The sequence below is a fragment of the Polypterus senegalus genome, chromosome 18, assembly GCF_016835505.1.
Source record: "Polypterus senegalus isolate Bchr_013 chromosome 18, ASM1683550v1, whole genome shotgun sequence".
Classification (NCBI taxonomy): Eukaryota; Metazoa; Chordata; class Cladistia; order Polypteriformes; family Polypteridae; genus Polypterus; species Polypterus senegalus.
The window spans coordinates 21,201,560-21,216,759 of NC_053171.1; the positions used below are offsets into that span (position 1 = coordinate 21,201,560).

General features: G+C 39.0%; 1 protein-coding gene across 2 annotated transcripts in view; it reads right to left on the reverse strand.

Moving 5' to 3' along the window:
- Positions 1-247: 247 nt before the first annotated feature.
- The window catches only part of ccdc88c (coiled-coil domain containing 88C), a 217,997-nt gene continuing 203,044 nt past the window's right edge, over positions 248-15,200 (reverse strand). For both annotated transcript variants that reach the window (XM_039742336.1, XM_039742335.1), the window contains exons 26-29: positions 11,369-11,560; positions 11,208-11,282; positions 10,232-10,461; positions 248-2,383 (exon numbers count right to left, since the gene is read on the reverse strand). In XM_039742336.1, the coding sequence (XP_039598270.1) occupies positions 1,343-2,383; positions 10,232-10,461; positions 11,208-11,282; positions 11,369-11,560 (1,538 nt within the window). In that variant the 3' untranslated portion in view covers positions 248-1,342. The remainder of the gene's footprint in view (positions 2,384-10,231; positions 10,462-11,207; positions 11,283-11,368; positions 11,561-15,200) is intronic.

A 15,200-nucleotide genomic window follows, 5' to 3' on the forward strand; every position in this document is an offset into this window, starting at 1 on the left:
ATTTACTTTTAAGACTAACAACTCTTCATTTGGCCCCATACATACTCAGTCTTTAAATACATCAGGTTAATTATGAGTAAATACACTCAATTGAAAGGCTATCTGCTAAACAGATTGAAATTCCACAAGAATGCCCACGTTTTTTTCTGCCGTGTCTCATTCACAGCCGACTCTTTGCAAAAATACTTACATACCCCTTATGAAACTTTTATTCAAGCACTTTCTGCTGTAGAACAAACACAGAATGTATAATCAAGATTTTTTTTTATTAACAAGTGTATCTTTTTCGATAAAAAAAGCCCTTTTTCAACAATCAAGACAGACAGGGACAGGAGACGGACAGTAATTAAGGCAGACACAGTCATGGACAAGTAAAGCACTTCTGTAGTGTCTGAAAATCTTACACAAAATAAATAGTACCTTTGTAGAGAAAAACAGAATCAGGGCCTAAATTTTTAGAAAGGCATCCCCTGGCACATGAAAACTTGCAATGGGGAATGCTGAAAAATCCAGTGTAAAGACAATGGGCTCTCTCGGCCTTGCATTTGTAGTTTAGACACAGAGCCAGCAGCGGGACACCATTGATATAGTTTGCTCAAACACAATCAGCTCATATTCAGTGTCAGCATACATGGCTAACTGAAGTCATCCATTAAGAAGAAGATAGTGGACTCAAGAATAACAGTCAGGCTAAAGCAGCAGGCTTACTCTCAGTCAATGACGGCTCTCTGCGGAAAATGGCAAGTATCAGCAATTTCCTTCTGACTTTAAGGATTTCTCTTTTTGGGCAATTCCTTTTGATGACCAGCTTCAGGCAGTCTGCCCATTTACCAGACATGTTTATTGTACATCATCTCCGGTAACAGATCATTCCTGAACAATGATTTAATGAAAAGAAATGAAACACACAAAATTCCAAGTAGTGAGGAAATGACATCTGTTGCCATGTGAGTGTTCAAAATGTTCAAATCTTCCAATTGGCAGTATGACCAACACTGCTGGAGGAGAATGGCATCAGTTCAGACTTCAGCAGCAGAGCCTCGAATCTGCTCAGTAGAATGATTTGAATGAGGGTGGCCTGGAAAGCACCCACCAGTGCAACACGTGTGTAGTAAAACAGTTACTTCAGAGCAGCTAGGAATGGAGAAGTAAAACATATGTCTGGCGTTACTTCTCCAGAAAGTGCAAACCCACAAACTGCAGGCTGTACATCACAAGCCTTGGTACACTGGGAACTAGCTACCAACTAGAATGTAAGCGAACAGTGGGCAGCCAGAAAATGAAGAAAGTAAAACCACATCCATCCCAGGGAGAGGGTAAAATAAAAAAATGTGACGGATATTTATACACAGCCATACTCATACCATACAGTCTGTGGGTCATTATTAGGATCAGGGGAAGCTGGAGTGCTCTTAGAAGCACAAAGATCCTCCTTAGTGGTTCCCCCTGAACTGCCACCCCCTTCAAGAGATTTGTCTAGACTCTTTGAACCACTTGTATCTCTGTGTCTTAGCTCTCCACTGTCCTCTTCTTCCTTTGGGGAAACCACAGCTCTCACTGGGGTTACCATTGCAACTTCACCCCGGTGTTGGGTGATGGGACGTACCTGCTGTTGCTGTGCACACCTGGGGGGTGTATAATGCTGCATTGAGTAGTGTGTGGAAGATGGTGTGCTGAATTTCTCTGCTGGAGCAACTGCTGCATTGGGACAGTCTCCGGAAACATTTGTAGATAGTATGGAGGAGTAGAGCTGTTGAGAGGGTGAAAGGGGCCTTTCACTTTTTGGTGGTGCAAGTGACAGTCGTCTGGGGTCAAAAGAGCGGTACTGAAGCTCTCCACTTGGAGAAGACATTCCAGACAGCCTAGCAGACTGGGGTCTCTCACGGCAAGCTGCAGCAGGCCTCCGCAGAATCACACCAGTACTCTGGCTTGTGTCTGTTTGAGGCACTGGAGAATTCTCTGATCTGTATGTGTCAGGTCCACTTGACCGAAGGAGATCTGCAGAGGCCAAACTGTATGCTCGAGAAAGACTATTGCTGGTACTCCTTGAGGCTGCCAGCTGCTGAGACTGTACAACTCTTTCAGTTGGCCTTAATCCCCCAGTTGACCGTACTGGCAATGTTTGGCTCTGTTGGACAGAAGACGTATTCTCCCCAACTACCCTCTGAGGGGTAGGGTTACGAACATTTGGTTTGACACTATGGCCAGGCTTCTGAGATCTTGCATCCAAAGAATCATCTTGAATTCCTTTTAAAGTTGGCATGACATAGCCTCGGGGCATTATGGCACCTTCCTTCAAAGTAGGTGACTTCCTAATGAGGGGTGGTTCAGTAATTTTCTTGAAATAATCACTCATTAGGTCTTCACGGCTGCCTGCCTTGACCTAAAAAAAAAAAAAAGAGTAAAGTCACATATTAACAATCAATTTAGAACCAAAGCCCACCTGAAACATCTAGATAGATAGATAGATACTTTATTAATCCCAAGGGGAAATTCACATACTCCAGCAGCATCATACTGATAAAAAACAAGCAATATTAAATTAAAGAGTGATAAAAATGCAGGTAAAACAGACAATAACTTTGTATAATATTAATGTTTACCCCCCCAGGTGGAATTGAAAAGTCGCATAGTGTGGGGGAGGAACGATCTCCTCAGTCTTTCAGCGGAGCAGGACGGTGACAACAGTCTGTCACTGAAGCTGCTCCTCTGTCTGGAGACGATCCTGTTCAGTGGATTCTCCATGACTGACAGGAGTCTGCTCAGCGCTTGTCGCTCTGCCACGGATGTCAAACTGTCCAGCTCCGTGCCTACAATAGAGCCTGCCTTCCTCACCGGTTTGTCTAGGCATGAGGCGTCCCTCTTCTTTATGCTGCCCCCCCAGCACACCATTGCGTAGAAGAGGGCGCTCGCCACAACCGTCTGATAGAACATCTGCAGCATCTTATTGCAGATGTTGAAGGACGCCAGCCTTCTTAGGAAGTATAGTCGGCTCTGTCCTTTCTTACACAGAGCATCAGTATTGGCAGTCCAGTCCAATTTATCATCCAGCTGCACTCCCAAGTATTTATAGGTTTGCACCCTCTGCACACAGTCACCTCTGATGATCACGGGGTCCATGAGGGGCCTGAGCCTCCTAAAATCCACCACCAGTTCCTTGGTCTTGCTGGTGTTCAGGTGTAAGTGGTTTGAATCGCACCATAATACACTGTTAATGTACAGTGTATATAAAAAATATTCACCTTTGGATATTTGTGCATTTTTTTGTGATGCAACACTGAATCACAGTGAAGTTGAATTTTTGATACTGATGAACAAAAAAAAAACTAGGCTATCCAAATTAATTACAAATATAAAACACAAAATAATTGATCACTCAAGTATTTACCACCTTCAAGTCAGTATTTAGTAGATGCACCTCTGGCAGTAATTACAGCCTTGAGTCTGTGTGCATAGGTCACTTCCTATCAGCTTTGCACATCTTCACACTGCCATTTTTCACCAGCCTTCAATGCAAACTGCTCAAGCTGTGTCAGGTGTCACAGAGATCCTGAGTGAACAGCCTCTGTCAATTTCAGCCACAAACTCTCATTTAGATTGAGGTCTGGATTCTGACTTGGCCACTCTAGCACATTAACATTGTTGTTTGTAAGCCATGCCTGTGTAGCTTTGGCTTTTGGCTTGGGGATGGTGTCTTCCTAGAAAACAGATCTTCTCCCAAGGTGCAGGATTCCTGCAGACTGCTTCAGGTTTTCCTCCTGCATTTATCTGTATTTTGCTGCATCCATTGCACCCTCTATATCCTCACAGGCTTTCCATAGTCATGTTTCACAGTGTGGGTGGTGTGTTTTTGATAATGTGAAGTGTTTGGTTTATGCCCATTAGTCTGAGAGACAAAAAGTTCCAATTTTGGTCTAATCAGACCATAGAACCTTCCTCCAGCTGACTTCAGAGTCTCCCATGCACCTTCTGGCAAACTCTATCAGAAATGTCCGTTGTGTTTTTTCTCTCTGCCATTAAGCCGATACTGACACTGTGTGACCATGAGCAAGTCACTTGATCTAACAAAAGAAATGCAACCAATTGTTTCATAAATGTTGTACGTCACCTTGGATAAAGGCGTCAGCCATATAAGTAAATGCTCCCAATTTGACCCTAGTTCTTACTTAAAGAGGAAGTCTAAAGATAGTATTGTGGGTGACACTGCTCTGTGTAATTGAAGTGTACTAGAACATTAAAGACAAACACTTTCTCTAGCACTATAAAAGGCACCCCATCTGAAACATAGACTTCTGACACAGTAAGTTAATATTTACTGCGTCAGAATAATGAATGTATATGAATAAGGTTCAAAATTGTAATCACAAGATGACTATGCATACTGTTGCAACTGCAAAGGAAATGATATTAAATTTGAATTTTCACACTCATTCAGTTATCCTGAAACTGCAAAAACTGCGCAGAGTGTGAGTGAATGACAATAAAAAAATGAATGTTTTCAGAACAGTGTAACAAATCGGGTCATTTAGAAGAAAATGAGTGAGAAAAGAGAAAACATGAACACTGGAAATATGTTGCCAAAAGAATCAACATCAGCAATACCGTACCTCAACACTAGTAATGATCACACTAGTGGCCTTATCAGTAAAATAGATGCAGACTTTCACCATTATGTCTAGGTGTTCACTATGCATTTTGTTAACAGTCATAATAAGGGTCAATATAAGGGTCACAGAAAAAAGGTGAATTAATAGAAAAATGACAAAATAACTTCTGCCAAAACCAAAAATATTTCTAAATTTCTTATAAATACAAATCTCACACTGCTGCACTTTTCTAATTGTAAAACAAGAGAAGAAATAATAGAGGACAAGCTAATTAAACAGTGAGATTAAAGGTACAATTGGTTAAAGCAGAAGCCTGCAGCCATGGGTTGGCACCTCAGAAATACTGCTTTATTGTACCTAGGAAGTAGGATAAATAAGTGCAAATGAAGAAAGTACAACACTTGTGTAATGTAAGCAGTGTGCCAGCTAAGATGAACAAATATAACAGTAGAAAAAGCAGAAGATACTCATTTTCAAAATGCTTAAAAAATCTGGGTGACTTAAAGGTCACAGTGTACCACTCATTCACCTAAACAAGCAGCACTGGCACAACTAGCCGCTCAGCAAACAAGGCTCTCACCAGAGGCAGAAGCCATGCAACCAATCACAGAACCAGTCAGTCAGTCAGTCATTGTCCAACCCGCTATATCCTAACACAGGGTCATGGGGGTCTGCTGGAGCCAATCCCAGCCAACACAGGGTGCAAGGCAGGAAACAAATGCTCAGGCAGGGCGCCGGCCCACTACAGGAGGTGCTCAAATTAAAATAGAATTTGATTGTACAGTGTTTAGGCCCATCATTTCTTACTAGATATTTTACTAGTGCATATACAGAATAAGCAGATACAGTGAACAGCTGTAATAATTGCCAACTACCACACAAATATTGTATATTATGTTTGCATAAATGATCACAGCCTAAACCATTCCAGAAAGCAGGGAAATACATAGCTCACATTAAAAATATGTATATGATAAAGACTCCTAGTCAAAGAAAAAAAAAAAAGGAAAACCAGAGTGCCAAACTCAGATGTTCTAAAAGCAATGATGCTTGTTCTAGTTTTACTGTCTGTAAGAGGTGACCTGTACAAGAGAAAAGCTCATCTCTCATTTAAAAGCAAATATGTTTAAACACTACTGTCAGCATAACTGCCAAGAGATTAACTCATTTTGTTTGATATATAACATGGACACTATAATTACTCTTCTTTCTCAATCTAATAGTTTAATGAGATCTAAAATGAACCTAAAAATAATGGAGTACAAACCAAAAAGCAAAATACTGTATAATGTATAGTACATATTCAAAGCAAGGAGCTGTCTGATGGTGATTTTCGCTGTTGCCTCACAGCTGCCTGTACAAGGATGTGCAACTGAGCTCCAGCCAAGTTACTATCTGTGAAATATTCACATATTCTTGCTATGTGCAGTATGCACAGGTCTTTCCTCTGAACAATCCTTTTTCCTTCACAAATACCAAAGATATGCAGGTAAGGTTATATGGAATTTCTAAACTGGCTTAGTGTGATCTGAATAAGGGTGTGCGAGAAGCTAACATTACAAGTGATGGAAGAAATAAAAATCCTAGGCAGAGTAAAAGTGCAAAACACACTAAACAACAACACTAAAGACCAATCAACTTGGCACAATAAAAAAGCTCAACACACACATTGCAGTTCTTGCCAATAATGGAATAACTCATGAATTCAGGTCTTCAGTTTTGTTTCAGTTCTTGAATATTCCAAGTGTTACTAAAAAATCAGTAATTCTGATTTTGTTTTAATTGTCAACTCCAAATTGGCCCAATATAAGGGAGTGTAGGTGGGCAGGTGTGTATGTGATTCTTTACGTTCATGCAGTGTCTCTTATTCTATGAAGATTATCTCCCGTACCCTTGAACTGGTTTGAACAGATATTAAAATGAACTGATGGATATTCAAAGTCCTTAAAAGATACAAATCACCTAGACCTGACAGTAAATTAGTGTATCATCTCCAATTTTCAAGTCTCCATATTGAAAAGTGAGTTAACAGATCAACTGCACAACAGAGGGATCATGACTCTCTTTAGTATTGACTTCATTAAGCTAGGCAGTGTGGTTGACCTGTTCAGTATTTTTATTATCTCTCTATTATAAAAAAAATATCTTGGGACGAGACAAGACTTTTTATCCTGCGCTAAGATGTGATCTTTTGAAGAGAGACAGAAAGACACTTTCACGTCCCGCGAGACGGGACAAGTCACGTCATACTTACAACCTTTGGAAGCAAGTCCCGTGAGACTGTGACTTTTGCACGTCACACCCTACCTACAACCATTTTCAAACAAGACCACAGTCATCTAACCTCTCAGTTGTTGGAATGCTTTTGACAAACACACTTCCTGCGCTCTTAAAAATTTTATACGTTCTAGATGACACATCAACGACTAAGTGAAGAAGAAAGAGCAGCGCATCAAAAAGAGACCCAAAAGCGTTGCAGACAAAAGAATGCAAAAAAGAACAATAATAAGCTATGTGCAAATTCTGAAAATAAGGAAAGTAATAATCAGCCCGGACCAAGTGGAATTGAAAATAACAATAATAAAAAGACAACAACAGGTAAAATTTTAACAGGCGACAAGAAAGGTAATGTAGTAAATCTTCCGTGAATAACATTAGACACAAAAGGAGATCTTGATATGTTATTCGTATTAAAACGTTTAGTTTCCTGTTAGAATAGCTTTTGCTATGGCAATTAATAAATCACAAGGACAAACATTCGAAAAAGTTGGTTTATTTATTAGAGAGAAAGAAACGATTATATATATATATATATATATGTTGCGTTATCACGATGCAAGACCAAACACAGAATCAAAATTCAAGGCGATCTTGAAGAAAAGTTAATTCCAAATATTGTTTTTACTGAAGTTTTTAAAATAAAAGTGAAAATAATGCATATGTAACAATTCCCATGAAAATAACAATCTCTTTAAATTGTATTTCCTGTTAAACAAACCCGGGGGTGGATGAGCAAAGCGAGCAGGGGGCAGAGCTCCCTAGTTATACAGAAAAACAAACTCTAACATTGTGCCTCTTTATTGCATGCTGCTTCAGGTTCATTTTTAAGTTTTAGGTAGCTCATATACGAGATGTCATCTCAAACTCCTTCAGACTGTTAATACAGAGTAAGGACTTGCAGCATTTATGCACTTTATGACATGTTACCATTGGTGACCAGCTTTGTTCATGTGCATTCCCAGTGGGAGTTTTATGAGAAATAACCAGGGTTTGATTCTCTGCTTGGTTTTTACAAGAAGTTTTTCATGATTTCCTCTATTTAAATCAAAAGTAAAGGAAATGCAGTGAAAGAGTGTGGATAAGAAAAGAATTTCTTGCTGATGCCATTTTACTTTTTTTTTTTTAAAAGCAAAATGGGATGTAAAGTCAATATCATATCATAATTCTGTTAATTTAACACTAGAATTACCAGAGCCTACGAAAAAACTCGTAATTCCGTCCCACCTTAAACTGCTTCTTAAATCCCTTCACACCTCTCCGCCAGCGTCCTTTGTTCTCTAAATGTGCTGATAAAGAGAAGCTAGGAGCAGCCGACTATTCCATCCCCCCACCAATTTAGAACGTGCACGAACTTCTCTCAGCTCATGCCTTGATTGAGTATCTGGGAGTGAAGTGGAGTTTTAGAGTGGAAATAATAGATCGTTGTTTGGAACACACGCATTTCATGTCTGTTCCGTTTCTACAGTAATCTGTGTCAACACATTGTTAAAACAGAAACTTTTTTTTATATTCTAGTAGTAGATGACAAAATGTAGGCATAAACTATATAATGTATGAAGCCTGAAGTCCAAATAGCAAAGAAACATTTTCACAAGAATAACACAATTGCACTTTTATTCAAACATATAACTGCAGAAACAAAAAGCTGCCTTAACATGCGACATTGACACCAGTTTACTGTAACTGCCTCCGTGGTTCAATAGACTCAGGCCCCGCTTGGGAATCAAGGGTCAGGTTCGATCCTGCGCCCCTCCGTTTTGAGAAGTAAACTGCTCTTATTCTTACTGTTTTAGAATAAAAGCATACATTTGATTTCAGTCTGTAACTGCGGTGCAATTTATGATCCTTGTAAAGGTTAGCTTTTTTATTCACTTTTCATTCTCTCAGTCGCATTCAGAATCAATCGATACAACCCCATCTGACACGGCTGTTTTCACTAAAGACGCGCTATAGCTCTGCAGTGTACCACGATGCATACTAACGCCCCCAAGGGTTCTGACACACAAACGCTGGCGAAGCTGCCTTCTTTGTATCTCACCATCACTTGCTTTTCTTTTTATTCAGTTTTATTGAGTGTTCCTGCCAGTCCCCGCATGTTGCGGGGATGCTCAAAAAATACACATGTAATGCCACGAAAAGTGCACGCAGACACTTCTTTTCGCAAACAAAACAAGTGCACTTTTATTCAAAACTATCTGTATAACCGAAGAAAAAAGAAAGCAAGTTACAGTAGGCGATTGATACGACAGCTTGCATGGTGCAATGCTAAGAAGTGCTGATTTTCATTCCGTGCTATATAAAATCACTGGGGTGTTTGGCGTTAGTATGCATCGTGGTACACTGCAGAGCTATAGCGCGTCTTTAGTGAAAACAGCCGTGTCAGATGGGGTTGTATGGATTGATTCTCAACGCGACTGAGAGAATGAAAAGTGAATAAAAAAAAAAAAAAGCTAACCTTTGCAAGGATCATAAATTGCACCGGCTGTTACAGACTGAAATCAAATGTATGCTTTTATTCTAAAACAGTAAGAATAAGAGCAGTTTACTTCTCAAAATGGAGGGGCGCAGGATCGAACTTGTGACCTCTTGATTCCCAAGCAGGGGCTGAGTCTATTGAACCACGGAGGCAGCTACAATAAACTGGTGTCAATGTCGCATGTTAAGGCGGCTTTTTGTTTCTGCAGTTATATTTTTGAATAAAAGCGCAATTGTGTTATTCTTGTGAAAATGTTTCTTTGCTATTAGGACTTCAGGCTTCATACATTATATAGTTTATGCCTACATTTTGTCATCTACTACTAGAATATAAAAAACGTTTCTGTTTTAACAATGTGTTGACACAGATTACTGTAGAAACGGAACAGACATGAAATGCATGTGTTCCAAACAACGATCTATTATTTCCACTCTAAAACTCCACTTCACTCCCAGATACTCAATCAAGGCATGAGCTGAGAGAAGTTCGTGCACGTTCTAAATTGGTGGGGGGATGGAATAGCCGGCTGCTCCAAGCTTCTCTTTATCAGCACATTTAGAAGACAAAGGGTGCTGGCGGAGAGGTGTGAAGGGATTTAAGAAGCAGTTTAAGGTGGGACGGAATTACGAGTTTTTTCGTAGGCTCTGGTAATTCTAGTGTTAAGTGGGAAAGTGATTAAGTATTCTTATACTAGTACCTTTCACAGCACTCGCCTGTACAAGGCATGTTAGTTAGAAAGCGTTATCTCAATTCCTGCAAATTGTAATGCCAATTAATTCATACACACACATCAGTTTTCCATTCTCTCACAACTCAAACTAATCTATCTCAGGTACAATAAAAACTTTGTTAATGAATTTAGACTTACACAAGGTGGAGACTTATTACTGCTCTCTTGCAAGAACTCTTCTAAGGTGACCATTTCACTTCCAGGTGAAGCAGGCCGGGTAGGAACTAGATGTTTCTGTTGACCTGGAGAACTCTTTATTCCATTTTTGCTTGCTGAACCTGTGGGAGGATGGGTAGATGTTTCTTGCCCAAACATTACTTCATCACTGGATAAACTTGATGACCTCCCTTGTATATAGTCAGGAGAACCTAGAGGGATATAGACACACCAAGAGTGACAGATGAATGGTATGCAATTACTGTAAAAATAAAATAATAAAACAGACTTTACTTCTTTTTCTTGTTCAATGCTCATATTTCTGTAAAGTTTATCAGTATCATTTACTCTCAGGAGTTGCTGATCTGTACCTTATCTTAATCTTAAGATAAGATCTTAACAAGAAAGTAAATGACTTTGAGTGCGGCCAGGGGTAAACAAAGGGCACAATCCTCCCATTCCTGTGGTCCCTAATGAATAATTTTCAACAACTACAAATAAAAATAACTTACTAAAGTTATAAGAACAAGCAGTCTGGAAGACCAGGGCTTTAGCATACAAAACAAATGCCTAAGAATGTTTTGAAACATTTGCCATTTACAGAGTCAGTAGGAAAACAAAATTGCCTCCTGGGTAATGCTGTTCACATTTTGCAGAGAAAGCCCAATAGATACACATGAAGGGTTTTCAACCAAAACAGCTGCACAAGATCTACCAACAGAAAAATGAAATAATTCTTTTGACATTGCATTATATCTAGGGTTTTGTAGCCCTCTGAGCTTAATGAATTCATTGGCATTCTCTTTAGTACAAGCTCCACGTACAATTCTCTAAATATGTATGAGCAGCAATCAGTCATCAGAATACATTTACCGGTGGCTGACTTCCAAGTGATGATAGACTACTGGAAAAAAAAAAAACAGCTGATAATCTGAAATGTAGAAAATCATAAAATCACCTTTAGCCCCATGCACCCTGTTAGCAAATCCTACATCAGTTGACTGAAGGCAGAGATCGTCGTCAGAGGTAAAACCTAGAAGACAAAATAAAAATAATATTTCTTCTTTTCCTGCTCATGCAAGAACGCTTTGTTTGTGAGAAACCAGGGTGTTGAGTTACCTTTGGGTCGCAAGTTTGGCTTGGATCTAAAAACAGGAGAAGAGGTGGAGACATGTATGGCTGATGTAGAATAGGCCATAGAGCCTAAATCCACACGTCTCCGGCGGATGGCCTCTTCCTGATACTCTATGCCTTCATTGCTTCCACCACTCCGGCCGGCATCCTTAAGCCGGAAACCACTGTCGTTCACAGCTAAAATGACAATGGCAGTTAGTATTCATTCCAAAATGATTTTGATTACCACAATAGCAGCAAAGCTTTGGAAAACTGCAAGACTACCGGATTAAACACAAGCACAAACACAACAGGGATACATGTGCGTCGGCAGGCAAAGACAACAAAGACCAATCACGTGAGACTTCTCTTTTTTCTTGGGAGCCCATTGAAGTAAAGGGTGTGCTGAACTAGTTGCTTGGTCTGTGAAAAGAACTTCAGTGTTTTCATTGAAACATGCCACACTCTTTCTTGTTGGAATAAGGAATGGCAATCCCCCTGCTGCTACCCTACTGTAGGAAGAGTTGGTGTGCCCAGTTAGACCACTTTTACTTGTCTCCATATGACAGTTAAAAGCAAGCTATTTGCCAAGTCTAAAGTTGTACTTGAGTCGAGGCACTACTAACAACATATGGTGGACAGACGGGATGTTTTGTTTCATTCGGAACTTTCTTTACACGAAACTACTGTTTATTAGAAGGCTTAATATTTTTAAGAGCTAACATCTAGACAGATCTCAGTCATTGTCAATCCAGTTAATGCATGAAAATTCAACAATGTACAAATAGATATGTATACAATAAAGCAATAATATAATGGGAAGGAAAACCATGAAATACACGGTGAGCTGAAATAGACTACCTTTAGTAATATACATTTTTCAGTAAGAAATTGCTCTAAATAGTGTTGAGTATTTGAGTCCATTTGGGTTTTCACAATGTTACAATTAAAAACGAGCTTAACATAAAACATACAACATGCAAGGATTGTTATTGTAGCTATCAAGTATTTTGCCATAAAACGAATAAGGACCAACGCTCCAGCATCACACAGGAGCACTTGAATTCATAAGTGTACCAAATTTAGAATTTACAGGCTGTTGTAATCCCAGAATTTAACACCATATCCTATTCTAACAAACACAAAGAGTTAAACTTGTTTAGACTCGTGCAGAAGAGACGGCATGGGGACCTAATCCAAGTCTGCAAATTCCTCAAAAGCACTGATAAAGTAGATCCGGCAGAATTCTTTCAAATAAACAAAGGGGGTTTTGGACTCTGCGGAAAGGGGACTTCTCATTATATCTTGACTTTTTTGTATTTTTATATTTTTTTATACAGTTTTAATTTTTTTATTATATCTATTTGGTCTTAGTGGTCAAATTTATCAAACTCGGCAAATATTTTTGGTCAAATATGCAATAAAAACTTGACTAAGAATTAAAAGAGAAAGTAGAAAAGCAAGAAACCTCAGCTGCTATCATTCATCATATTTATCTAGTGCAAGCTTGTATAGTTGCTAATTTGTTGCTCCCATCCTTACTGACAAAAGTTCAAACCCTCATGAGTTGAAAGGAAGCGCCAGGAGCAAAAGAAAACACAGTTAAAGCCACTACAATAAAAACAAAGCATCACAGGATGTCCCCACCATGGTTAATTAACATGAACCTGTCATCAGTATTCGAGATCTATCTAGCATTCAACGCTTTTTGCCTGTGTATGAAAGTTTACTATTTTATTGTTAGAATAGCTTGTTAATATCATACATGTACCTCACTACAGCATACAGTTATGTAATTTCCAGAAGTTTAAATACTCATTCATGAACATTTCAATCGTATATTTTAAATATAATATAGTCTAATATCAGCTACTGGTTAACATCTCTACCAAAAACATTTAGGGCTTATCTCACAATAACTTGTCCAAAGTTAAATTTAGAAGATGTACTAATGTATGTTTTATATTAACAATTGAGTATTTCCTGTCTTTGGAGACTATTTAGATACCGAAAATCCATTTCCACAGTTTACAAAAATATTTAAGTTGGATTTAAATGAGTCAAAGAAAGTGTTGCCGGTGCAGTAGTAGTTTGACACTTTTTTGCCTACTGGAATATGACTTCAGAATGAACTTAGAATGACAGAATACATTGCTATATATTACATATCTGAATTACACCAACTAATATTTTATAACACTATATTATTGCATTGTGACCCAAGCATTTGGTTGGTATCATATCATGGTGTCCTTCGTAATGCCCACCGCTAGTGAGCAGAGACATGGTCAATGCAGCAAAATGTCACCATGATGCAAGACTTTTTGTGGCAAATGTGGAGTAAGCTTGACAGCAGGAGGAAAGACAAAAGCAAAGCTTAAGGAAAGGTGAAGACAATAAAAGGCAGAAGAATGAATGTGAGACACATTTTGGTGCAACATAAAGGCAAAGCTTGGTGCTAACTGACCTGCTGCCCATCCCTTTTACTACACTAACAGCCCCAAGCAGACTTCCACACAAATGCCAATGTATGAAGTGCCAAAAGAAATCACTTACGGGAAAACCCATTTTGAGCTGACTTTCCAGTACACTGGCATTGTTAAATGAAATCTTTTTTGAGTTTTTAAGGAATGGATGGTTTGGTAGAAATAAAGTGCTAAAGTGCAAATCAAGTCCAATTATTCAGCTCCTCTAATCACCCTTCAGTCTTATCAGCCTTGTCATGATGTGTCTCCCAGTTTTGATGGTAAAGAAAGAAATGACTGAGAAAAGGGAGAAAGATGAGCATTTAGAAACTCCCAATATCTGAGAGAGAGGTGGATTTATTCTGAGAAGATGGAATGTCAGAAGATGACCAGAAACGAAGCCGTTTAGAGAGAAGGGGTCGGCTGGACAAATTCTTTGGGGGGTTCTCCTTCTCCTGGCTTTTGCTCTTCAGAAAAGGGAATCTTTTCGATGATGATGCTACAGGGTTGTTGTACAAAAAAAGAAGGAACAGGTTAAGTGAAGAAAACAAAGCTCAAGTAAATGTAGATAACATCCAGCTTCTCCATGCCAAGAAAACTGGCATAGAGTACAATAGAAGAATATAGTGCAAGTCACTCTGTAAAAAGAATGCATGACTTCTACAAAGACATAGAAATGATAAATTCCATGAGAATCATCCATAATGTATGCTCATATGAAATACTATAAATAGTGTTTGACACAGAAATACAAACTTTGGGTCAAGAAAGAAGTGTACCTACTAACATCCACCATTTAGATACCAACCTACTGCACTCTCTCAAAGAAAAATGCTCCTTAAGTACACAGAGGAACACTAGTCTACAATATAAAACAGTGTAATACTGCTCTTTGTCTGGATGTCTCTACTGTTCCCAACACTTTACAACAGGCCTGTGTCCTTACCCTAACCCCTCTCATCACTATGCAGAAGACCACTGAGCTATTGTCTGAGGAGTTGCTTTTCATGGCGCTTGTTGTGTTGCTTACCTGTATGCATCTATATTGCCTTTTCTACTGTCTGAATGCTACATACCAGCACACAAGGCAAATAATTTACCAGTCGCTGGAGTTTTGTGCTAAGTCTGGTTGCAGGCAGCCCAACTGTTATAGTAAACATGAAAATGATCTTGTAAATAACTCAGCTGAAGGCCGCTTATTAATATTTTTACTTAAACATTGTGCTTTTTTGGCAGTGCTTTAATTTAATGACAGTTCTGAAGACCTAGTGTTGGCGAAGGTCTATGCCATATGCATTTTAGGCACTTATTGTGGACAAAGATACTTTTGTTTAAACTTATGTGGACAAAGATCGTCTTCATTAAAAAATACC